Source organism: Tamandua tetradactyla, chromosome 23 (genome assembly GCF_023851605.1).
Source record: "Tamandua tetradactyla isolate mTamTet1 chromosome 23, mTamTet1.pri, whole genome shotgun sequence".
NCBI lineage: Eukaryota > Metazoa > Chordata > Mammalia > Pilosa > Myrmecophagidae > Tamandua > Tamandua tetradactyla.
Window position 1 is genome coordinate 39,557,403 of NC_135349.1, and position 25,270 is coordinate 39,582,672.

Below are 25,270 nucleotides of genomic sequence, written 5' to 3' on the forward strand. Positions count from 1 at the left end.
GGTAGCTGAACCTGACAGAAAGCAACATTCTCTTTTTACTTTCTTTTCCGAAAACCTGCATGGGTTACCAGTCCTGATCTTGAGTTTGGAAAGCGGCATCTGAATTACAGCTTCTTCATCAATGTGGCCTGGCCAGGGCAGACCAAGAGTACACAAGCATTTTATTCAGAGGGTCCTTCATGACCGTATGCCTGTGTGGCTCCTTGTGGTACATGTCAGTTATAGCATTGTCTGTTTTCTCACCACCCAGACTTCGCTGCATAAACCCATCAGAAATACCTGGTGTTCATTAGCACTGCAGTTCACCTGGCTCCACCTTCGTCCATCTGAGTAGAAAAGGTTAATGGCATTGAATCCCAAAGCTCATTGATTTCAGCATATACCCCAGCTTCCTGTTCCCCATGAAAGAACAACTCGTTTGTCTTACCTTGGCTGACCAAGCAAGTTGCTGACTAATTTCTTAATGCAAGCTAATTCACAAAGATATCCCAGAGGGCCTATATTCGTGTTCCTGTTGTGCTTACTCTAAATCTGGTGGTCTTGTGTGTCTGGGTGCCCACCATCTTTCTGCCAGGATACGTCTTGGGTCCACTCCTGTAATTTACCTTATGAATCTGCTCTCTGGTTGCAATACCAATTTGAAAAGAGAGAGAGAGAGATTTTTAACCAAGGTGGTGACTATTAAATGCATTTTAATGAAATATCAGCTATAGAAGCTCACTGTTTATTTATGTATTCATTTATTCAGCCATCCTCTCATACAGTCAATGAGTCATTCAACACATGCTTATTGGAAATCTACCATGTGCCAGACACTTTGCTAGTATCTGAAGTTACAGCCACTGGCAGAAGAGTTAACAACATCTTAGCCTTCACGGAATAATAAAGATTAGACCATTAAATAATTATATCTTCATAACATTGCTAGAAAAGAAATTTACATGCTTATAACACAGGAAACCTTTTCTAGGAAGTCAGGAGAAGGTTCCCTGGAGAAGCAACCTTGAAACCAAGAGTTGAAAAAAGCAGAAGCATTAACTGAGTGAAAAAATGGGGGACAAGTTGTTCTAGTTTGCTAGCTGCCAGACTGCAATATACCAGAAACGGAATCGCTTTTCAAAAGGGGACTTTAATAAGTTGCTAGTTTACAGTTCTAAGGCTGAGAAAATGTCCCAATTAAAACAAGTCTATAGAAATGTCCAATTTAAAGCATCCGGGGAAAGATACCTTGGTTCAAGAAGGCCGACGACATTCAACAATTCTCTCTCAGCTGGAAGGGCACATGGTGAACATGGTGGTGTCTGCTGGCTTTCTCGTGGCTCTACCAAAAAAGGGGCTGTCTCCAAAATGTTTCCTCTTTTAAAGGATTCCAGTAAGCAACTCCACCTTCAGTGGGTGGAGGCACACCTCCATGGAAATCATCTAATCAAAAGTTACCACCCACAATTGGGTGGGTCACATCTTCATGGAAACAATCAAAATGCTTCCACCCAGCAATATTGAATGAGGATTAAAGGGCATGGCTTTTCTGGGGTCCACCACAGATTCAGACCAGCACACAAGTGTTCCAGACAGAGGAGACTACATGTGCAAAGGCCCTGTGGCAAGAGGGAATCCGGCCCAGGCAGCAAGTAAAGAAAGGCCCATGTTACTGAAGCATGGCAAGGGGCCACGCAAATGGAATGAGGCTGGTGAGGTAGGCGGGGTCAGACCATGTAGGACCCTGAGGGCCACGTTAAGGAGCCCGAGTTTATCCTAAAAGCAATAGAAACATTTAAAAACTTTCTATTGAAAAATGCCAGGATGAAATTGTTTCCATCCTAATCAACTGCTTGGCAGTGGGGTAAAGTAAGGGAAAAAGTGAGGAACTGCACCAAGCTACTGAGGGAGTAGAAAAGCTATACCTAATATTTTCTGCTAGTGATTATACACATTATATAGCTGAGGTAATTAATTTCCACCAGGCTAAAACCCCCTGTTGTTTCATGGCTGTTATTTTCCCTCTGTTTTGGCATTTTTGCAGCATACAGCATTCTTAGTCTCTGCCCCTGAATTTCCTGGAGAGGTACTGTGTGTTGAAGTTGGATCTAGAAATCCTCCTTCAGTTCTCTGTTTGCCAGGAGTTTTCCAGGGCTCAGGCCATCAGTGAAAAGTAGCGAAGGAGTTTGAAGTGTGCATTTGAGGAGTTGATGAAGTCTTGGTTCAGGTTCAAGTCCCATTCACTGGACATGTGACCCTGGGCAAATTTTGCTCATCCTCTCTGCACCTTGGTTTCCTCATCGGTAAAATGGGATCCACCAATTACCTGCCACTTCCTTTGCTGTGAGGGCCAAGCTGTGAAATGAGAAGCACAGTGCCTGGCACAGAAAAAGTGCTCAATAATTGATGGCCATGATGGTGACCCAAGGTGACAAATCCACAAGGCTCACAGATCCACAAAGGCAGAGGCCACACCTGGTTTGCTTACAGTTGTATCTTCAGTTCCTGGTGCGTTGTGTGATACATAATAGGAGCTCAAGAAATACTTACTGAAGTAAGGAATCCAGGAGCAAATAAGTGGTCAGTGGGTTGCCCCATACATCACCACTTATTCACTCCTTGGCAGCAGAAGAGTCATTGATACTTTGTTGCATTTTTTTTTTAGCTCCACAGTTATTAAAAGCTTATCTGGGACCAGTGAAGGGGCCTTGTCTTTAGACCTTTCTTTCAGCTAGAGGCATTTTCAGGTTTCATTTTGCTGCTGTAAAAATGGAAAACATGCTCGAGAGCCAAGGGCCTGTTTTAAAGGAACAGTGAACTGTGGCAGGTTCTCGTAAATCCTAAAGTTGGCTCAGCTGCTTACACAATCAGCTGGAGATGTCTTTGGATCCGAAGGAGCCCAGCAGTCTAGAGTGGCATTCCCAAGTCGCTATGCTCCCGCAGTATTCTGGCTTCCACGCAGTGTGGGGAAAGGGTCTTGAGCCTACGTGATCCCTTGATCTTGTGGGGCAGATATCTCATCTCTTCAAATCCCGAGCAAGAGGGGACAGGGAGCTGGGAACTACAGGCTTTCAGGTGTCCTCCGATTTCCTTGACTAAGCCTTGTCCTCACCCCCTCTGGGGTGCCGACTCTGGATGTTTCATATAAATGGAATCCTACACTTTGTGGCTTCTTTCACTTGTCATAATATTTTCAGTGTTCATCCATATGGTAGTATGAATCAGCCCTGCATTCTTTTTTAGGGCTGGATAATATTCTCCTGTTTGGATATACCCTGTTTTGTTTATCCCTTTATCAGTTGATGGGCTTTTGAGTTGTTTTCACCTTTTGGCTATCATGCATAATGCTGCTACAATCATTGGTGTGCAAATTTCTGTTTAAACCTGTTTCCAATTCTGTTGAGTGTTGTGGGGACTTGTTTCAAGTGTGTGACTCAACTATTTAAGTGAAAGAGGAAAGAACTAGTTAGAAGATAAAATTGGAAAAGAGAGAGAATCCAACTTTTTATCTGTGGACGTTTCTTTTTCAGCCACCCTCAAAGTGGGTCAAAAGGGGGACAACAGACAGTTTGGTCTCAGCAGTTTTTTTTGAGCTCTTGGACCTAGTCAACGTGCCAGGGACACAGCTTCACCCAGGAAGCCCCTGATGATGGTAGGGTGCAAAGCAGTGTACTGGGGGAAGCCAGCCTTCCTTCTTTCTCCCTCAGCAACAAATAGATAACAACATCTTTCTAAGACAATCAATCTCTTTCTAAGCCCTTCACTTATGATCTCATCACATCTTTTGCCTGGCTCAGACGAGGAAATTGAGGCTCCAAGGCATAAAGTAACTTGAGAGGTCATATAGAAAGGAAGCAATAAAGGCAGTCTTCAAATCCATCTTCTTTAGTGATTTTTGAACCCAGGTCATCTGATGCAGAGTGATGTCCCACCAGAGGCAGCAGAATAGTGACATATCAAACTTTGCCTAAGTTGAGCTCATCTCAGCTCAACTTAGGCAGGACCTGCCCATGTATTTGCCTTAGCATGAAGGAGCTTCTCTGTGAGATTGGAGATTTATGAACACCATTTACTATTCAGGGACATGGCATTGAAGATAACTCATGAAATGACAAATGAACTTGTACCGACACCTTCCAGGCATAGTTACATGTGAGCAGATCTCCTGAGTGCTCCTGGATGACATGCGTTAAGCATATATATATATAGTTTGGAGTAACATACTGTATCATTCACTATAAAGACTCAAGAGAGTAAGGCTAAGAAATATCTGGCTGGGAATGCAGAGAAATACTTTACCCTAGTAGCAGCATGCATGAGCTCATGTATAGGCAAATAAAACTTGGGCTTAAATTTCCCCACTGAAATGGGTCCATACAATTTCAAGTGATGTCAATGGTTAAAAAGCAGAATTCATATCTAAAGATTTGGAACTCATAAGAAATTTTTCACACATAAGAAATACTTAGTTAATGTTTGTGGGAGAGAGAGGAAAGGAAAGAAGGAACAAAGGGAGGGAAGGAGGAAGGGAGGGAGGGAGGCAGAGTGAGAGGGAGACAAGAAGAAAGGAAATTTAATTCACGTCCCTGATAGTAACAACAGCTAATACTTTTGAGTTTTCTGTATACCAGGCACCATATTAAGCACTTAACCAAAGTGTGTCATTCCTTTTAATCTTCACAACTCTACAAGACATGCTGTACCATGAATCCCCTTTTACACAAGGCAGGGGTTCTGTTCAGAAGAATTTCCATCTGCCCAAGGCTAAGCAGTTAGTGAGGGCGGAAAGGAGCCAATCCTAGTACAGAAGCTTGGTTAGATACTATGCACTCACACGTTAAAGAATTGGAACTTAATTTGGCCATCTTCTTTAGTGATTTTTGGACTTTTGTTTTTAAGATACTAAATTTTTATTTAATTGAGATTTTACCCAAGACCCCAGCATGGAAACCATATGGAAGTGGATCCTTCCTGAAGAAATCAGAAGCAAGGTTGAGCCCCACCTGCACAACAGAACCTAGGACTCCCCCAAATGCAACTTGAAAACCACTGAACTCTATGATAAATCATCTTTTAAAACATTTCAGAAGTTTGCTGTCCCTGCCTCAGGGCCTGTGTCCTCTATTGAATCAGACTGACTTTTTGTTATAATTTGTCATCATCCCTCTGAGATTTAAAAACACAGCATTGGAAATCTGTGGGTAGAGAATCTACTGGGTGCAGCGTGTCCTGATCTGCCAGAATATTTCTCTCGAGCCAAGAATCTGTGTCTGCTTGAGGTTTGCAGGGCTGGCTGTAGCATTTGGTTTATTCGCGGGGGAGTATGTGGCTTCCCATCTGTGTTGCAATGCATTTTGACCTTGTTCCGACCTTGTTCCAGGACAGAAAGGCTAGTGAACCTGGCAGGCTGCCCAGGGAGGATGAAGTGACCAGCGACTGAGTCAGCTGCGCTTTGAGCTCCATCCTACCCTAGAACGAAATTTGAACTGACCCAAATCTGAAGATTGGGAGATGGAGATTCTTACTCTCTCCTACCCCAAACAAGCACTGATGTAGTCCTGGAGAAATAATAATAATAATAATAATAATAGCTAATATTCCAGCATTCAATGAGCTATGCTACCCAACCTCTAGTGAACCTGTGTAGCTTTCCCCTGCTCCACAGTTCATTACCCCACTTCTGGTACCAGCTTCCGTATCAGCTAGGAATTTTGGGTTGTAAGCAACAAGTAATAACCTCTTGTTTAATTTAATCACCATAACAACCCTAAGAAGCAGGTATGTTTATCATCTCCTGTGTTTTAGATGAGCACATTGTGCTTCAAAGAGCTGGATTGATTTGACCAAGGACACACAGCTAATAAGTGGCAGAACCAGGACTTGAGCATAGGTCTGTCTGATCTCAGGTCTACATTTTTTAACCACTCCATCCTCTGATACATTACTATAGGTGCTTTAGGGACACTTGGGCCAGTGATATTGAAATGGATAAGTTATTACTGTATGTTATCACCATGATTTTAATAAGTCCAGGGGAGTATGAGATGGTGAAAAAATTCTGTTCTTAGCTATAGACACACAGAGGAAGTTGAGCTTATCAGTATTGTCCAGTCCAGTTTAATGGTCCTATCTACTCCAGCCCTTCCCAGCTGAACTGATCACTGAGCTGGTTTTTGCAAAGACAAATAGGAGTTGACCAGGCAAAGGTATAGGAAGGGCATTGCTGGCTTAGGGGATAGTACGAAGTTGCTCATTCTGGAATTCAGCACATATGTGCTGAGCAATTTCTATGGACTACTCCCTGAAATGGGTGAAGAAGACCCAAGAGAAATAGGCACACGGCTGCCCTCAAGAAACTACCTGCTATGTTTTGGGCCTGGGCTGGACACTAGAGGAACATAAATGAATCAGAAAAGGTTCCTGTCCTCAGGTAGCTTACAATCAAGGAATATGAACATGTGTAGTTTATGTTAGTGCTGGAAACACAGATGTGTAAGATTATAAGTGTCCCAGCTGGTGGAATAGTGGCTAAAGCTATTCATGTCTTATGTCCTGCATTACTAAGCAAAAGATATAGGAACTTCTTTCCTGTAGCATCCATTTTCTGAGCACCTGCCTTGGGTCAGGCATAACCACAATATACAGGCAAGACAGAGCCATTACTATCCCCATTTTGCAGATTAGAAAACCAAGTCTTGACCCACTTGAGGAACTTGCTTAAGATCAAACAGTGAGGAAGTGGCAAAGATCAGAGGGATATTTCTACAGGCACCTCTCTGGAAACAGGCTTCACTGTAGCCAGGTTTGGAGTTCCACTTAAGAGCACATTTCCTTTTTTTTTTTTAGATTAAGTAGGCAGAAAATTTATTGAGAACACATGTGAGAGGAAATGCAGGCACTCTCACAAAGACAGAGATGAGGGAGGCAAGAGGCTTTTATTTTCACATTTACTTTTAAGATTTAATCTTTTGATTCCTCCAAAATGTGCCTCCACTGGTCTCCCAAAGACCTAATCAAATAACTGACTGTCATCATTCATTTTATGGGGATGCAGAACTGGGTTAAATAAATGTTCTGCTCATTGGAGAGATCTCATGGCATGTGAGGACAACCAGAGTTCAGGGGATTAAAATCAGATAGACTTCAAACGCACACACGCACATCAGGCTGAATGGGAGTTTAGTTCTTCATGATTCCAGAGATGGTCTGTGATCTGGTATGGCCTTTGGGTGCTGATTCTTGTCATTGCATCCTTTCCTTTACAGCCATCTGGAGGAAGGTCTGACCTGTTAGGAGTTCCCACGGATAGAATGTCAGATAAACTGCCTCTTAGAATGGCTTATGTATGTTTAGAATGAAAACTGCATGTCTTGCAACTGTTCTGTGAAAGTGTTGGGGCTTTGAGAAATCATTTGCCAGTGCCTTCAAGTGGAGCAAGGGTGTTTTAATTCTGCATCGATTCCATTGGAAACAAGAAGGTAAACCCAATTAAAAGTGACTGGATTTTATTATCCAGGCGGTTCTCTAGTATGCTGGGTAAAAGAAGGGGCTAAATTCCCCCAGGGTCCCCGGCATGATTTGAGTGTGGGTTCCCGAACTTCTGTGCTCTAGCCCGTCCAAAGCCTGATTCCATGCCACGATGATCTACTGGTCTCCCTCCCCCACTGTACCATGAACTTCTTGACGATGGGAACCCATAACCATCTTACCCACTGCTCCTCCAAGGGTTTGGCACAGAAGTTGGAACAGTTGTTTGCCAGAACAAACAGAGCTTACAAAGTCTCAGAGTCATGAAAGAACATGGAACATTTAGGAAACTTTAAGTAATTGCTGAAACTAAGTAGGCCAAGCCAGAAAGCCTTTTAAGGAGTTTGGGCCATGTCCTGGAAAGCTATGAAGATGGTAAGTGAAAGGTGATATGGTCAGACCCACAGATTTTCTGGAGGATGAATTAGAGAGGAGGCAGAGGTTGGGGCAGCATTTTATCCCGTTCACTTTGCCTTTGGTGCCCAACTGCGGCTGTAATTATGCACACTCGGTCCAGGAAGAAACATGCTATTTAGCATCTTCCATCCATGTCCTCCTGGGTCTCAGCAAAAGTGGGTCTTGCTGTGAGCTTGGACTCCGTTTGAACCAAGGATTTCCCTTCTCTCATCTCAAGTTCCCTCGTTCTTGCATCTTCTTCAGAGAACCCTGAATTAGACCTTTCTTGCTGGTGTCCTGGAATTCTAGCCTTCCTGGGATATTGTTCTCGTAAGCAGGAAGATTTCAGTTGAGTCCGTGTATAAACCTTCTGGAGAGACGAGGACAAGGTGATGGCTGTGTCCCCCCCCCCCCAAAAAAAAATAAACCACGTGGAATAAAAGGGTACAGATCCTTTATAAGATGGATTACAGAGAGAGAGGAAGATGGCTTGGGTTCAAAGTTCAGATATGCATGGGACAAAAACTGTCCTATGACCAGGACAGTTTTATCAATGCCAGCTACTGATGTGCAACTTATGTGCAACTGTAGTAACCTAGAATGGAGATCGGAGGCTCCAGGAGGTGGCTGCCCTTTCTCATGTTTGCTTCCTGGCTCTCTTTCAGAAGAAAGGGACCATGGTCCTGAAGCTTTTGTATCATGGAGAAGGCAATACTGAAAAGCAAGCTCAGGTTCTGGACTCAAGGTGCTGAGATCTGAATCTCCCTTCCACCACTTATGTGACTTTAGATAAGCCATCACATCTCTTTATTCACACAGGTCAGGTGTTCATACCTGCCTTATCCATGGATAAAGCAGTACATTCTTAATAGGACCAGTATGAGATTAAAGGAGGGCAGGGATATCATACTGTGTAAGGAGCAAAGGGAAATTGTTTTCTCTTATTATTCCACATTGTCCCATGAGGACTCTGACCTTGGGGTTCTTTGCCCCAAATCTCCCCCAGTTCACCAGGCAAAGACATGGGGAGGAGTATTCCTGACAGAGGAATGAAATGGACAAGGGCCTGGATGCCGAAGTGAATGAGTGAGCTCCTTGCATCAAGCCTGTTGCCTCTTCTTTTAGGTAGCCTGGACCAAACCCTTTCCATGGGGCAGACACTGTTCTGAGCATGGCAGATGCAGAGATGAGCCTGCACACCAGGGCACCACTTGGCCATCTATTAAGCACGTCAGTGGGTATTTGTTGAGTACCTGCTATGTTCCTGCAGGTCCTGGAGGAATAGAATGGAGCTAGCTTGAATCCCTGCCCTTCCCAGGACTCTAGCTAGCCAGGCTCCTGGAAAGTACTGTCCAAGTTGCCACCTCATCCATCCGGATGGAAAATCCCAATGCTGTTAGCAGATGTACACCAGCTGGAGAGAGCCACTCCAGGCACGGAAGAGAATAGTTCTGCTCATCCCTGCCCGATTCTACTTGACAGGGAGCTCTTTTCCACCTATGTGTGAGGTTCCTTTGTTCTCCAGGGCCCACTGGTTCTTGGTACCCTGGTGAGGCCAGAAGCCCCTGCCTAGGCCTTGGCCAGCCTCCCAGGAAGCCCCGCTGGAGCTCCCCAGCCTCTTCAAGGCATTCTCCACTCCATTACCCTTGAAATTTCCTTCTTCCTCCCTACCTCCCTGAAAGTCAGCAAGCTTGGTTTTTGTGAAGGGTGCAAGCCTTTAGGCAGGCCCCTGGCACTTGCAGGGCCTCATTTCATGTAGGTTGTCTTTCTGAAAGCCAAAGAGAGGCTTAAAAGTGCCCACTCCTGGGAATTTATCCTGCAGAAGTCTATCAGACCCACATATGGAAAGATTTTATTTGCAAGGATGTTTATTGGAGCAATTTCTGTGAGAGGGGAAAGAAAGGAAGCAGAGTGAATATCCATCACCTGGAGATGGGCCCTGCCCATTCAGTAGGATCCTGCACAGCCATTAGAAGGATGATGTCCGTCTGTATGTGCAGATACAGGCAGAGCAGCAAGAAATACCAGCACGTTAAAAAGCCATGTACATGCATGCTCCCACGTATGTAATGCAAAGACGAATATAAACAGAATAGCATCTGCCCATGGGATTTATCATGAGAATTAAGTGAGTCAATCGATGCCACATGCCTGGAATCACGGATGACCCTCAATATGTGTTAGATATGGTTGTGTTCCGTGCTCTATTTTTCCATAATACAAGTTTTTATTATCATACGTTTAAAAGCATAGGAATGGTTCCATTTTGCCCCCACCGTGGTTTTCTGTACACTCATGCTCATCGCAGAAGGAAGAAGCCTCCCACTCCTGTGCAGTGTGGCAGTTCTCCTGCGGTCACACAGCCGTTGTGGGGAGTGTGAGCAGGACATCGTTTCCCAGAGTGTGGTTCCACATGCCGGGATGCCAACTCCCGGTGGTCTGCCCAGGACTGTCGAATTTTAAAGCTGTTAAGCCCTGTGTCCTGGGAACCCTCAGTCCCAGACAACACAAGACAGCTGGTTTGCCCCCTGTGGCCAAGACGCGTACAGATAAGTGGCTGCTATTTCCTTTCACATGTAACAGGAAAAACATTAAAATGGTACTTCCAACCTGTGCTATCACAGATATCATTGTTCAGGATGAAACCGCATGGCATTTAAATGAAACATGAATATGAAATAACTGCAGATGATACACCAGTGGAAGAAGTTGGGGAGATATTGACTGTGCTGGTTTGAAACTGTTATGTAACCCCCAAAATTCCATACTTTTGATCCTAACCCAGTCTCGTGGGGGCAGACCTATTGTTTGGGTGGGACAGTTTAGTTAGGCTGTTTCCACGGAGATGTGACCCACCCAATTGTGGGTGGGACCTTTTTGATTAGATGGAGGTGTGGCTCCGCCTGTCAAGGTGGGTCTTAGTTTATCAGACTCTTTGAAAGAGCCGACACAGAGAGCAGAAGTCTAGACACAGATATTTGGAGATGCTTGGAGAACTGACATAGGAAACCACTGGAATCAGAAGCTGAAAGCAAAACAACCCAGGAGCAAAGGACCAGTAGATGCCAACCATGCACTTTCTTAGCTAACAGAGGTGTTCCAGATGCTGGCTGTTTTTCCTCCAAAAAGGTATCCTCTTGGTACCTTAATTTGGACATTTTCACAGCCTTAGAATCGTAACTTGTAGCTTAGTAAACCCCCTTTATAAAAACCAATCCATTTCTGGTATATGGCATTCTGGCAGCTTTAGCAAACCAGAACACTGACAAAGTAGATTCTGAGTTCAGGGTGAAGTTGCCCCAATCCTTACCATCCTCAGCTTGCCAAGTTCCACAGTCCTCCATCCACCAGCCCTCCCATATGCTGCCGGCCAGCGTTGCTAAACCCAGGGAGCTCTGTGGTCTGCATGTGCCTGGCAGCATCAGGAGCCTGAAATCCTGAATCCTGACATCCATGAAAACAGCACATGTAATTTTTGAGTCGGGCTTGTCAGCCTCTGCCTTAGCTGTGAGCACCCTGGCAGGAACTTTCTCAGCATCCTATAGCAGGGAAGAGTTCTGGGGCACAAGAATGTGCCCAAGATTCTCTAGGCAGGAAGGCCCCAGATCTTTTGTTTGGCTGCTTCTCATTCCTTCCTCACATGTCACTCACTGCCAGGAGTCAGACCGTGCTTGGCTGTGAGTCTTGTGTGGCTCGAGTAGCTTCTCTGCACAGCCTCGGCTCCTGGGTGACGTGGGGACCCAGGGGCTGCATCCCCTTACAGGAGCTAGCCAAACTAGCAAAGTTTGAGGGTGCAGCCCTTCCCAAGATCATCCTCACTCTGACACCACTTGCAAATTTGGGTGGCTCCTAAAACTATCTTCAGGTTTGATAATTTGCCAGAAGCACTCACAGTACTGACTATAAGCTGTGATACTCCTGGCAACAGTTTATTAGAGGGAAAGGATACAGATCACAATCAGCCAAAGACACACACAGGTCAGAGGTTGGAACAATCCCAAATGCAAAGCTTCCATTGCCCTCGAGATGTCTTACCCTCTCATCATCAATGTATGACAATACATGGGAGTATTGCCAACCAAGAAAGCTCACACAAGGTTTGGTGTTCAGAATTACCACTTATTGAGGCTCCAGTTCATACGCATAACTGATTGATTGATTTCCCACATGGTTGATCTCAGCCTCTGGGTTGAATGATAACATATGACACCCCAGCCTAAATCACATAGTTGGTCTTTTGGGCATGACCAATCCCTACTCTAAAACTAGCAGGTATGGCTGGCCCCACCCTGAGTTCTGGTATGGCCAGTTCCCACCCTAAACAATGACAGCCTTGTAAGATGTGGCATAGATGACCTCCCAGAGGGCAAGGGCAAAGGTCAGCCCTTTCCTTGGACAAGGCCAAAGCCTTTTTAACACTCCTCTCTTCCTGCATATCTGCTTGCTCAGAACGGATCCACATACCAGACACAAAAGATGGGGTGGTGACTGCCTGAGGGCCATGTCCTAACTCAGAAATCAGCTGGGAGACTTTGGAGAGTCCTTTCTATAGGCTATTTCCCATCCTGTAGCTATTGTATATGGAATAATACAATCAGTTTGGGTCTTTATTCTGCTTTCTCCAGTTCAAAACTTCTCAAGCTTTTGATGTTCGAGGTAGTAATAATACAATTTAATAATAGCTAACATTTATCAAGTGCTTACTATATGCCAGACCCTGTTGCATGGGTCCTTCATGCATTATTTTATTCTATACTCACAATACCTGACACTTATGGAGATCAAAGTAAACTGCTGGAAGTCTGGGCTTTCAGGAAGAGACCGTGGAGAGAAGAAAAAGAAGGAACGAGGAAGAGAATTAACTGCCAGTATTCATGCTTGACTTAGAGCAATGCTTCTTAAACTTTAAAGGGCACACGTATCACCTGGGAATCTTGTTAAAAGAAAAATTTCGGCTCAGTAGGTCTGGGGTGGGGCCTGAAATACGGCATTTCCGTGAGCAGTCGGCTGATGTTGCCAGTTGGCAGACCACGCTGTGAGTATTTAGAACACCCTTTTCTTTTCTCCTGTGCCTCATCATTCATTCACTCATTCACTCATTCATTCTCTGTCATTTATGAAAAAGAGCATGACTTCTGATGATGTCCAACCCTGGGCCCATTCTTTCCTATGTAGATGATTCCTTCAGTTGCCCATCTGTAAAATGGGAATAAACCTCACATTTTATAGGATCTTTGTGACTACTGAATGACTTCACATGGTAAAATCTCTGCCCCAGGGCTCGAGAATGGGGCAGATTCAATAAATGCTTGCGGTTTGGGAGCTGATTTTGTTATTCATTTGCTTATTCATTTCACAAGAGATTTCCAAATGGCACTAATGAATTTATTTTAATATTTATGTATTTATTGACTCATTTCAAGAAAGACTACCTAGGGGGCTCCAGTGGTGACAGGATGGACCCCAGGCTACCACTGTGGGTCAGACACAAGGCATTAACAAGAGGCGTGTGTCCACCTGGGATTTCAGCAAAAGGTAGAATGCAGTTGGGGAAGAGATAGAGGTGGAGAGAATAATGAGCCATGGGAGCTGCTTGGCACAGGGCCCCAGAAAGAAGGAACGAGAGAAGTGTAGGAGGGCAAGGGGGATTGGAACGGGTAAAATGTCAACAGATCTCAAGCTGTTAATTATCTGGAGAGAACTAAATATTATGTCGGCAATTATCGACAGGCGTCTGAGAGCAACGATAGGAAAATTGGTCCCCAGCCGAATTCCTCCCTCCTGCAGAGAAGGGCTGGGGAGACAGGCTTCAGCATTCTGAGCAGGCATTTTACACAGAGGGAGAATAAGGGATGGTGGGGGGGGGACCCCAGGGCGGGGAGGAAGGCGGGACCCCCCCCCCCCCATCCCACTCCTGTCCCCGTCCCAGCCAGCGCACAGCGCTTCGCTTTGAGAAGTGAGTGGTGTTACGCACAAGCTCCGGGCCTGGAGACGCGGCCCCTCCCCGTCCACCCTCCCTCCCCCAAGATGTCATCTTTTGAGACGATTTCATGTGGAAGCATCGCTAAGTAAATTCTCTAAATGCCTATTCATCCCCATCAGATGGGGACTCGGTGAAGCGGTAAATGTGAAAATGGCCCCAGCTCACGGCCCTGAAAAGCACTTTCTGGGGTTGCCAAATGGATCTGTAGCCGCCGACGCTGGGAAGCCTGAGGCTTGGTGAGAAGGGGCCCAGCAGCCCCAGCCCCGGCCCCTTCCACCCACCCCCGAACGCCTGCTGAGAAGCCCCTATTGATCATTCCTACCGCCAGGGACCCATTCAGAGGTTAACTTGTCCCGTAGTCATCAGGACGCGATAATGAACTGTTGCAGAGAGAGGCCAGGGGTTGGTAAATAAAAGACACTAAAACGCACAGATGGAATGGCCTGCTTAGTAGTTTGGGAAGAGGGATTGCTTTAATTTGTTTTATAGACTGATTCAGTTGTCACTTTTCCCCGTACCTTAAAGAGGCGGTCTTCCCCGCCAGCGTCACATCACTCGGCACTGAAGCTCACGTGGGGTTTACCCGGGTTGCGTGCGTGCAGGGTTTGTCCGCCCAGGAGATGAACCGTTGTGTAGATGTGAAGGATTAACCCTTTGTTTATGTCCCCGGGATTCACCTCTGAGCACGCAGGCAGGGTTTAGCTTCCTGCTTATGTGCCGGATTTACCTCATTGCAGACACACGGGGATTGTCTGGCATCTGCAGCCGCTAGAACGGCTGGTTTTGAGTTGGTGCTTATTTCAGTAATAGGACGGGGCATCGGCAGTGCTCATTTTCACTGCAGCATCTCTTAACTGCTTTGTGCCCCTTTCACTGGAATGATGAGTTGGTCAACACGAGTCATCCAATGAGAGATCAGGGGCTCGGAGTGGCGCGATTGCAGGGAAATGATGGAGGGGGTGATGGGGGGGGTTGAAACACAGAGCTGGGAGGCAGAAAAAGCAGAGCAGCTTGCATTCATTGTGTGTGCCCCTACTATGTGCTCTTTAAATCCTCCCAGTCATCCATTCAGTGTATATTCATAGAGGGCCCACTATGTGTTGGGCATGTTTAATTGTCAAGAGCCAGGTGAATTCAGAGACGGCCACCCCTCACAGAGCTTAAATGACTTATCCTTGGACACAAACCTAGGTTGGTAGTGCCTCTGGGATCTGTCCCCAGATCTGTCTGCCTCTAGAGCCCAAGCAGCCCTTTGTACGCACTGTCCTGCCTCCCAAATGTCCAGCCTCCACTTAATTCCCAGAGACACTCTTGCTTTTTGCTGCTACTTCTCCAACTTTGAACAGTGGTTAACCCTTTCTTTCTAAGTAAAGATCCCTGGCAGAAAGGCTGGTGATAAAGGAGCTGTCACATCAGCACTGCTTACCTGTTTGGGTTTATTCAGTGAAAGAGGCGACTGCATTTCTGGCAGATGGAGACCCGTGTGACTGCCTTTTAAAATACTGTCACAGCTGTATGCACAAGCTGATTAGCTGTGACTACTTTGCTAGCACCGAGATTGATGGTGATAAATTTGGGATAACAATGTCATCCATTTGTATTGCACTTCATATTTTTTTAAAGCTCTCTGGATCAGCAGACCAGTGGTTATGGAGTACTCAGTGTTCATTCATTCATTGATTCATTCATTCCTCAAATGCAAAAATGCATTTGAAGGAGTCCATTCAACCTTGCCTCACTTTGATTCATTCATTCATTTAACAAATATTAATTTTGATCTTGTGTGCCAGTGATGAATGCATCCAACTACGTCCCTGTCCTCGTGGAGCTTACATTCCAACATAAGCAAGTTTGATGCTTTCAAATAGTGATAAGGTAGTGAAATAAATAGAGATGTAGGGTGCTTCTTTAGATTGGGTGGCCAGAAGTGTTACTTCTCTGAGGGGGCAACATTTAAAAGGAGATCTGGGTACAAAAGCAAGCCAGCATGGAGACTATATGGGGCAGAATTTCCCAAGCTTAGCAAGTACAAAGGCCCTGGGGTTGCTTGTCTTTGGTATTGGTTATGCACTGAATATAGCCAAGCGTAGTACTGGGCACTGGAGATTCCAAAACAAATAAGATACTCTGTCTTCAAGGAGCTCCCAATCTAGTGGTGTATATAAGGAGGAACATGTCAACAATCTATTGTAATACAGCGGGGGAGATCTGGGGGTGCTGACCCATGAAGAGGGTACCTTTCCTAGCCTAGGGGGGTGGTGATCAGGGAATGCAATTCAGGCAGATTAGCAAGCTTCCTCTTGCTGGTTTCTGAGACCACAAAGGGAGCCAAGACTTAAAGGTCTCCACAGTCTCTGGAAGGCCCTGACTTCCCTCTTGGTTTGTTTCCACAGGACAAATGATCAGCTGGTGGCATTTCTCTCCCGATACCGAGATATGAATTTCCTGAAGTCGCACGGCCGGGACAATGCAAGGTAGCCCATCATCCTCCCACCGCTGTGAAAAATGGAGCTGAAAATCCGAATGCTGTTTGGGAGTTTTCTTCTAGGATGGTGTGGTGCGGCCAGATGAGAGTTGAGGGTTGGGGAAGGGCCTGGCCTGGGGTGGGACCCCAGCCGCTTTCTTGTAGCATCTGAAGCCAAGGACAGAAACAATAGTGCCACAGCCCTGAATACTTTTGTTCTCCCCAAGCACTTTCTTTCCTATTATCTCATCATGACAACCCTGGGAGGCAAGTAGGGCAGGCATGGTAGATCCTGGTTTTATTGGGGGGAATACTGAGGTCCAAAGTTTAAGTGATGTCCCCAGATCATTCACTCACTGAGCCAGTTATTCAACAAATATTTGCTAAATGCCAACCGTGAGCCAGGCCCTGTTCTAGTGTGAACAAGACAAAATCCTCACATTTGTGGAATGTGCCTCCTCGTGGAAAATAGCCTCATGCCGGTATGTTCTTGAAGCCAGGCCCTCCGACTCCCCATCCTGTGTGCCCTCTACCCCCTCCCGCTGCTGCCCAAGACAGCAGAGGGATTGGAGGGGCCCAGAACTCCAACCTGGCTCCCTTGCATGTCTCTAACTTTAAAAAGAGCCATGTCAAATAGCATCGCTGCGGTCCCACTTCGAGCCGAGCCCGAATCTCCACGGCCAGAGGTGGACTGGGAAGGACATAGTCTTGAGTGCCCCCTGTAGGAGAAATCATGCGATCAGCTTCACCAATCTGAAACATAACACCGTTTCCATCAGTCCAGTGTTAACATCTCTGAAACTGAATGCCACCCTGGGGCCTTTTCCTGACTTTGAACTCAGAGACTAATCTGGCAGCTCAGGGTTAATTTGAAGTGGTTAACATGTTTTGTTTGGCTTTCGTGGTGCTTTTTTTTTTTTTCTTTTTTGCATGGACAGACACCAGGAATCGAACCTGAGTCTCATGCATGGCAGGCAAGAACTCTGCCTGCTGAGCCACCGTGGCCTGCCCTCTCCTGGTGCTTTTTGTTTCTGTTTTTCTGATGCAGGTGCTTCATTTGAAAAGTAATAGCCCCATTTAAAAATTCAAAGCTATGCCATGAAAATGCAGATTTCCATCAAATCTTGGAAAGTCAGAAGTTCCCTTAACTCTGTGCCTGAATTTTCCCGTGCAGATTATCATCTGAATCTTAAGAAAGCTCGTGGTTTCCAGGTCACCACGTACTCAGCTGGCCCGTTGGCATTCGGTTTGCAATCTGTTGAGGTTGTTTCTGTGCTACTTGCAGCTTAAATTCTTTGCATTTAAAAGGAGCCCCGGATTTGAAGATGTTCTGGCACTTAACACAGATTAATATCATGTGTGGAGCCCACTGAGGCAAAGAGGCCTGAGTGGATAATTTAGTAGCGTCATAACCAGTTATGTGTTGTGTTTGTAACAGGTGCCATCACTCTGCCGGGCACTTTTAATACAAGATTTAGTTTCCTCCTCGCAGCCACTTGAAGCCAAAACAGGAATTATGAGCCCCATTTGTGGGGAGACTGAAGGGAGACCTTGGGAGCCTAAATGATTTGCCCAAGGTCACACAGCTGGTAGGTGCCAGGATTTGGACCCAGGTCTTTGCATGGGACTGAGATCAGGCTGGGCACGATTCCACAAGGTGGTTACTACCAGACACCGGTGTACCCCACCCTTGCGTAGAGAGTGAAGGTGCTTCTTCCCCGAAACCTTGGAATATGTGCTTGTTGCTAGCAAAGCTCCTTCCAGAAAAAAAACAGCCCATTCTCAGCTGATAGACTGTCTGGATTCCATCCACCTTGGTCTTATCGCTTCAGCCTCATCAGTATTCATTCAGTGCTGGGTGCTGTGCTCAGAGCTGGGTGCAATATAGAGTTAAAAGCATGGGCTTGGAAGTTGCTCTGCCCTGGCTCGGGATTCACCATCATGTCCTAGCTGTGTCGCACTACACAAGCCGCTTAACCTCTCTGATTCTGTTCTTTTACTTTTACAATGGAAAGACAGCATTCCTGAGGTTGTTGGCAGGATTAAATGAGATCCTGCTTATAAAGTATTTGGTGTGTAGAAAATGCCCATATGATGTGGAGAATGCCGATGTCAATGATGTCATTATCATGATAAGTGTAAGAGTAAAATATTGCTGGGAGGAAGAAATAGTTGATGTGCGGGCCAGAGTTGTAGCTCTGGGTATGGACGTATGCCCTGTCTAATTGATGTACATCAGTAGCTGACCAGTGGTACCCAGAAGGCATGGGACAGGATAAAGGCTCAGGCTAGGGAGATCCTGTTTGCACTGCCCTCTAAAACCCATAGCTCTCTGGAAAGACTGGCTCACAAGTTTCAATACTCGTACCTGAATCCCCAGCTGGGATTCTCTCATTTAAATCAATTATCAACAAGAATTGAATATTAATTTAATAGCATAATGAGCCTACATGCCCTCATCTGCCACTGTCTCCTCTTTATTAGCTGAGACCTCACCCGCTGCAGGAACAAACCTGGCCACAGCCCATCTTCCATCCTCTCCCCCAAGGTGCAGAGGTGGGCACGGCTCAGCTCTGGTTCCTCCACTGGTGGTGTGTTAGAAAGGACTCTTTTTGTGGAAAATAACAGAAACCTAGCTCAAGCTAGCATAAGGAGTGAAGGAAGTGTTTTCGTTTCCTCATTGCTAAAACAAATACCATGCGGTGGGTTGGCTTCAACAGTGGGAATTTATTGGCTCACGGTTTTAAGGCTAGGAGAAGTCCAAAATCAAGGCGTCATGAAGGCAGTGCTTTCTCCCAGAAGACTGTGGGGTTCTGGTGCTGGCTGCTGGTGATCCTTAGTCCTTGGCTTTTCTGTCATGGGACAATGCCCATGATGGCCTCTGTTGGCTTCAAAGTTGCATTGACGTCCAGCTTCTACCAGCTCCCTGTGTGGCTTTTTTTTCTATGTCTGACTTTCACTCTTAAAAAGGACTCCAATAATCTGGATTAAAGCCCAACCTGATTCATTTGGGCCACCCCTTAACTGGAATAGCATCTTGAAGAGATTTTATTTACAATGGGTCCATACCCAACAATAGATTACATTTAGGAACATAGTTTTCTGGGTTACATGGCTGTAAGCCACCACAGAAAGTGATAGGGCTATGCCACTAAAACTTTGGTAACTGACTTCAGGTATGGCTGAATCAAGCAACTCAGATAATATCATCAAGCCATACTCTATTAGTACTTGTTTAACAACTCTTTTCTATTGGTTTGATTTTCTGGTTCCAAGTGGTGCCTTTTGGCAACTTATTAGCTTCATTTTACAGATGAGAAAATTGAGATTCAGAGAGGTGTAATAACTTGCCTAAACTCACACAGCTAAAGCAGGGTTAGGACTCACACCCAGGTGAGTCTGTGTCCAGAGCCCAAGTTCATCATCTGCAAGATGAAACCTCTGTGTTCTAGTCCTACCTTCCTCCAAGATGCTGGGTGACTTTGAGGCAGTCACTCTGCCTCTCTGGGCTTTATTTTCTCCCTTTGAAATACAAGGGGGTTGAACAAGATGATCTCCCAAACCTCTCTCCATTCTTATGTTCCGTGTCTTTGGACCAGCTGTTGTGGAAGAGGAGGTTAACATGGACAGAGAGCTTGAAAGACAGAGAGAAGGGAAGGAACAAAAGTAAGTAGCAAGATACAAACGTGGCCCTAGGGTGCTTCAGTTTTTAATTCCAAAAGTAAGTAGCAAGATACAAACGTGGCCCTAGGGTGCTTCAGTTTTTAATTCCACGTGGTTCCTAATAGCTGTGTTGACCTTCTATCCCCATCTCCTGCCTTTAGCAGCCAGTTTGGACTTCCATCTCCTGCTGTGAAGAGATGGCATAAAGGCAAACTTGTAGTTTAATAGCTGCCAAATTAGTCCTGACTGTTCCTGTAATTAAATTAAGGGGAGTGTCACGTTCACGGTTCCTCCTTGCTTTCCTCCAAAGATAAAGTCGCTAGATATATTGAAAGACATGTAGCACAATTATCGTTTTCCCAGATAGCCTTGACAGGGCTGCCAGATGCAGGTGCCTTTAAGTTTCCTCTCAGTTGGCCTGAAAAAGCGGGTGTTCAGAAACATCCCCAGTAGCTTCTTGCCCCTTCTCAGGAGCATCTGAGAAGTTTCTTGCATCCCTGCATCCTGCTCACATCTCAGTGTATGGGGATAGGACCCTTACATGGAGGTGAAAAGGAAAAATCCATTCTCTCACAGGATGTCCTGAGACGTCCTGCCTAGTTTCTCCATCTAGCTGTGGGTCACCCGGACCCCCAGGGCTCCATCTTGGGTGCAGTATGGTATAGCAGTTAAGGGTGTGTGCACATGGAGTCCAGCCACCATGGGATACACATCAGGCAAGTGACACCACCTCACCATGCTTCTGTTTCTCCACTTTTGTAAGTCCAGATGGCGAGATGTTATTATGGGGGGATAAGTGTCCTCACTGGGCATATGTTATCCCATCTTAGAGATGAGTAACATTGAGGCTGGAAGAGCTGCTGCAGCCTGCTCAAGATGCCTTCTGAAGGGCAGAGCTGGGACTCAATTTGGGTGGGTCAGTGTGACTTTGAGGCCTGAGTTCTTTTGTCTCCCATGATGAGTGACTAAATCTGAAAAAGACCTGTAGCAGAAAGTTCTTGGGGTGTCCAGATGAAAGGATGAAGTTCTGCTGAAGTTAAATAGAATCATTTTTTTAAATGAGTAGGGGAGGGAAATTGGGACACCCCCCCCCCAACTTCCTAGAGTCAGCATTTCCCAAAGTGTGTTCATGACCCATGAGTGATGTGTAATATTATTTCAGGTTCTCCATAATTGAGCATATTATGAAAGTTAGGTATTGAACTTCCTATGTATGAGCAAAAATGTATATAATTAGCCAGTCTAACCCATGATGTCAACAAGGGTAACTTTAAAAACTATATTTTAAGGAAACTCTCAGATAGATGCTGCATAAAACACTTAGCAAAGTCATTAAGAATCCAGGCTCTGGAGCCAAGGTTCAAATGCCTGCTCTCAGTGCTGACACGCATGTGACTTGTTTGAGCTACGTCATTTACCTGCGCTTCAGTTTCCTCATCTGTAAAGTGGGAATGATAACAGTCCTCTGATAACGTCATTGGGTTGTTGTAAGTATTAAATGAGTTTAATCTATGATAAGCTCTTGCAACCTTCAGTGGTACAAATTAAGTGCTCAATGATAAAGATGATGATGATAATGGGGACGGTGATGATGCTGATAATGGTAGAAATGATGGAAAACTACTGAGAAAAAATCTTGAAGATGGTATACAAATGATGAACATTTTACAAACACTTTCTAGAATTTAAGGGAACAACTAGACAGATTTCAGAAGTCTAGACTGGTAGGGAGCTAGGACAGGCTCCATCCTTCCAGTCAGAAGTGGCATAAGCCACTTCCTGTTCCCAGATCTAAATGCCATCCGCTAGAGGCAGCCATCCCACACTGGGAAACTGAATAGCAGATGCACAGCTTCGGCAGTTCCCCTTCTCTGACATTGGACTAATCTTCAGCCCAAACCTCCATTGAAATATAAACAGGCAACTGTTTATCCAAAAGTTGGCAACTCCATCAAGAGCCTGGCCAGGAAACTCCTCCAGGCAAATCTGCCTTCAGGGGGCCCTTTGGTGCCAACTTGCTTACCGGGAAAAGGGCTCTCTCGCCGGCTGTCTTGTAGCACCATGATTGATGTGAGGAGATAATTAATATCTCATCTCCAGTGGGAAAAGCAGATTGCATTTCCCATTTGCTTTCCTTAAACCCAACCGGTGAGTTTATCACGGTTTGCATGTTCACTCTATTTAATCCAATTATGGCAGCTGCGTCAAACCAAAGCTCAGCATAGCGCTGGTGCCCACACACAGACTCAAACACACACATGTTCATGGACTCAGCCTTTTGCGTTTTGAGGTCAATTTTGGAACTTTTATTTAAAAACAATATAGGTAGAGGTTAGACAAAAGATCAGATAAAAGATATGTTCACAGTCTCATCTCTGAGTGGTGGAACTGATCTTTATTTTCTACTTCACATTTTCTTGTGATCCAAGACTCCTATGAAGGATATGAATTATTTTTATAATCTGAACAAAAGACAGTGAACATTCTTTTTAAAAATTCATGAAAAGTAGACAACCTATTAGGCATCAAGGGACCTTTAGCTTCTTGAAGGTACAAGAGGATCAGATCCTCGAGCATGAGGAAGACACAAGTTACCAAGTAAAGGGACCTGCAGGCCCCAGGATTAGGGCCCCCGACTCTGCTTCCACTTATTTCTTTTCATTGCTCCCTTGAAACATCAACTTTCTTTTACAGGGCAGCAATAGTAGTTGCACGTGGAAGGTTTGCTGAATGCCTTACAGATATTAACTCTTTCAATTCCTACTACCCCATAATGTAAGCACAGACATTTATCAAGCCCATTTTCCCAGTGGAGAAACTGAGGGCTAAGGAGATCAAGCAACCCCCAGCCTGTAAATGGGGGAAATGACTTGAACGCAGGCAATCTGACTCTGCAGTCCACTGATTCCCTAAGAGTATTCATGGTGCAGTTTCCCACTTATCCAGGCCACATGAACTTCTGGATGATGTTCCTTACACTGTGAATCAGGTCAGAGTCTGCTTCTCCTGTTGTTGGTTTACTCCAAGATGAATAATGGAACTGAGCATTTCCCTTTAGCTCTCACTCCAGCCCCTTTAGCCTCTTCTCATTCACTTTGGCCCTTGCACGTACTGTTTCCCACTTACCATGTTCTTCCCCACAATTGGGAAAGGTGACTGATTCCTTCTCATCCCTCTCATCAAACTTAAATGCTGCCTCCTCAGTGAAGCCTTCCCAACAGTATTCACCAGTCAATCCTCCTGTTTTCTGCCATCACACCTGACTTTTTCCCTTTGTACCACTTATAATATATAATTATGTATTTATATGTTTCACTCTTGCTTATTAGAGCGCACTACAGTCTCGTGGCTGTATGTGGCATTGGTAGACTGACTACAATGGTCTGGATCGCATTTAGTCCCTAACCAGCCATGGAGCCTTGGGAAAATTACTTAATCTGTCTCTTTCATGTTCCCTCATTTGAGGAAAGACTCCTCATAGGGTTGTGATTCAGATTAAATGAGAGAATATATATTAAGTGCATGAAACGGGGCCGAGAACATAGTAAATGCTCAGTAGACAGTAGCTGTTGTTATTTCTGGCTTTGATCTGCCCCCCTAGAAGAGAGAGAAGGCAGAGTTCATGGGCTTCTTATTTGCCACCATATTCAGCCCAAAGACCAGGATCTGTACCTGGAATATAGAGAAATTGCTCTGTAGAGCTGCTGATTGAGTGAACGGCCCTAAACCCCCTTGATCCTCCAGGTATGAAGAGTAGAGGCATGACCCTGGCCCCAGCCAAGAGCAGGCAGAGGCATATCCCACCCACCTGAGAGAAGTGGCCAGCAAGGCTCCAGAGTTGCTCAGTTCAACCCAGGGACCTGAGTCCTCTCTTACTCATGGTTTGAAAGATGGGAGAGTTTGCTATTCATGGTGCTTGGCCACTCTTGGAAGAATAGCCACAACACCTGGTACCTGCACCAACGCAGCCACATGTGTCGCTTGCCTAAAATAATTGCAGGGGATGGGGTTCATTGTAGACTTCAGGCTTCTGTCCTTGGTGCTGAAAAATCAATGTCTTTCCAGATTAGAGCAGTTTTCTCCTTAGCCCAGCAGATGTCCTGTAACTGTCTATCTGTCTGCCACATCCCAGGAGGGCACATTCATCTTGCTTTGAATTTGATGAAAGAAAAGTTTTAGTTCTTGATGAATATGTGTGGAACACTTACACTGGGCTAAGGAGTATGCAAACCCCACCCCTCTCTCTCTCTATATATATATACACAAAATCTCTATGAGGTAAGTGTTAAGCTGAGACATCACATGATTAGGCTGCCCAAGGTTATTAGCAGACCCTGGATTTGGACCAGGTAATCTGACTTCGGAACCCAAAGCTCGACAATCATGCTGCTATAGCATGTGACCATGTTCCCATGGATGGCTGATTTCGTACATTGTGGGTTTTCATGCTTTGCTTCATTACCGCATTTTTTTTTTTACCTGAAATGCTTAGGTTGTACTTATGCTCGAGGAATAATCTGGGTGGAGTGGACAGATCACTAAACAGAAATCCAGAAGAAGGAGGGATTCTTCTTTTCTGGGCAGTGTGAATTCAGGTGTATCAAATAGCTATGGGTTTCAATTGTTGTCTTAATCTGTAGAATGAGTTATATTCAGTGATTACTAAGGTTCTTTTTTGCTCAAACATCTGGTAGAACCTTAGAGGCAGAGTTCTTCCTTTTAGAATGCATCATTGGACAAGACAGTTCTGAAATAATTCCACACACAATCAGTATTCCAAGATTGTAGTCACGGACTTAACTGAATTGAGAAACTTCTTCATTGTGTGCCTTTTATGAGTTCATTTCCAAAGGCCGCAGATGCTTTTTTAACTGACCCCTTCTCCCAAAGGTGCTATCAGAACCTTCCCCCACCCGCCTTCTAATTTACTTTGACTCCAAATTGAATATATTTGATCCCTGCAATGTCCCAATAAAATTATATTTAACTGTGACTTTCTCGCATATTGTGCCAGTAGATAAAAATCTCAGGAAGGCAAACTGTTGAGGAATTAAGATTGAATGTAAATAATTTTTTTTTTTTTTTTTTTTTTGGCATGGGCAGGCACCAGGAATCGAACCCAGGTCTCCGGCATGGCAGGCAAGAATTCTGCCTGCTGATCCACTGTGGCCCGCCCAATAATTCTGTTTTTGACCTTACATAGCCTGTTCAAAAGACAGAAGTCCTTGGGATATCCTTCAGCAAGCTCTTCCAAGGCC

At 45.2% G+C, this 25,270-nt stretch overlaps 1 protein-coding gene across 2 annotated transcripts in view; it reads left to right on the top strand.

The window, feature by feature from the left end:
* Positions 1-25,270, top strand: part of XYLT1 (xylosyltransferase 1) — a 316,574-nt gene that overhangs the window by 254,215 nt on the left and 37,089 nt on the right. For both annotated transcript variants that reach the window (XM_077141677.1, XM_077141678.1), the window contains one exon: positions 16,279-16,359. In XM_077141677.1, coding sequence (XP_076997792.1) covers positions 16,279-16,359 — 81 coding nt within the window. The remainder of the gene's footprint in view (positions 1-16,278; positions 16,360-25,270) is intronic.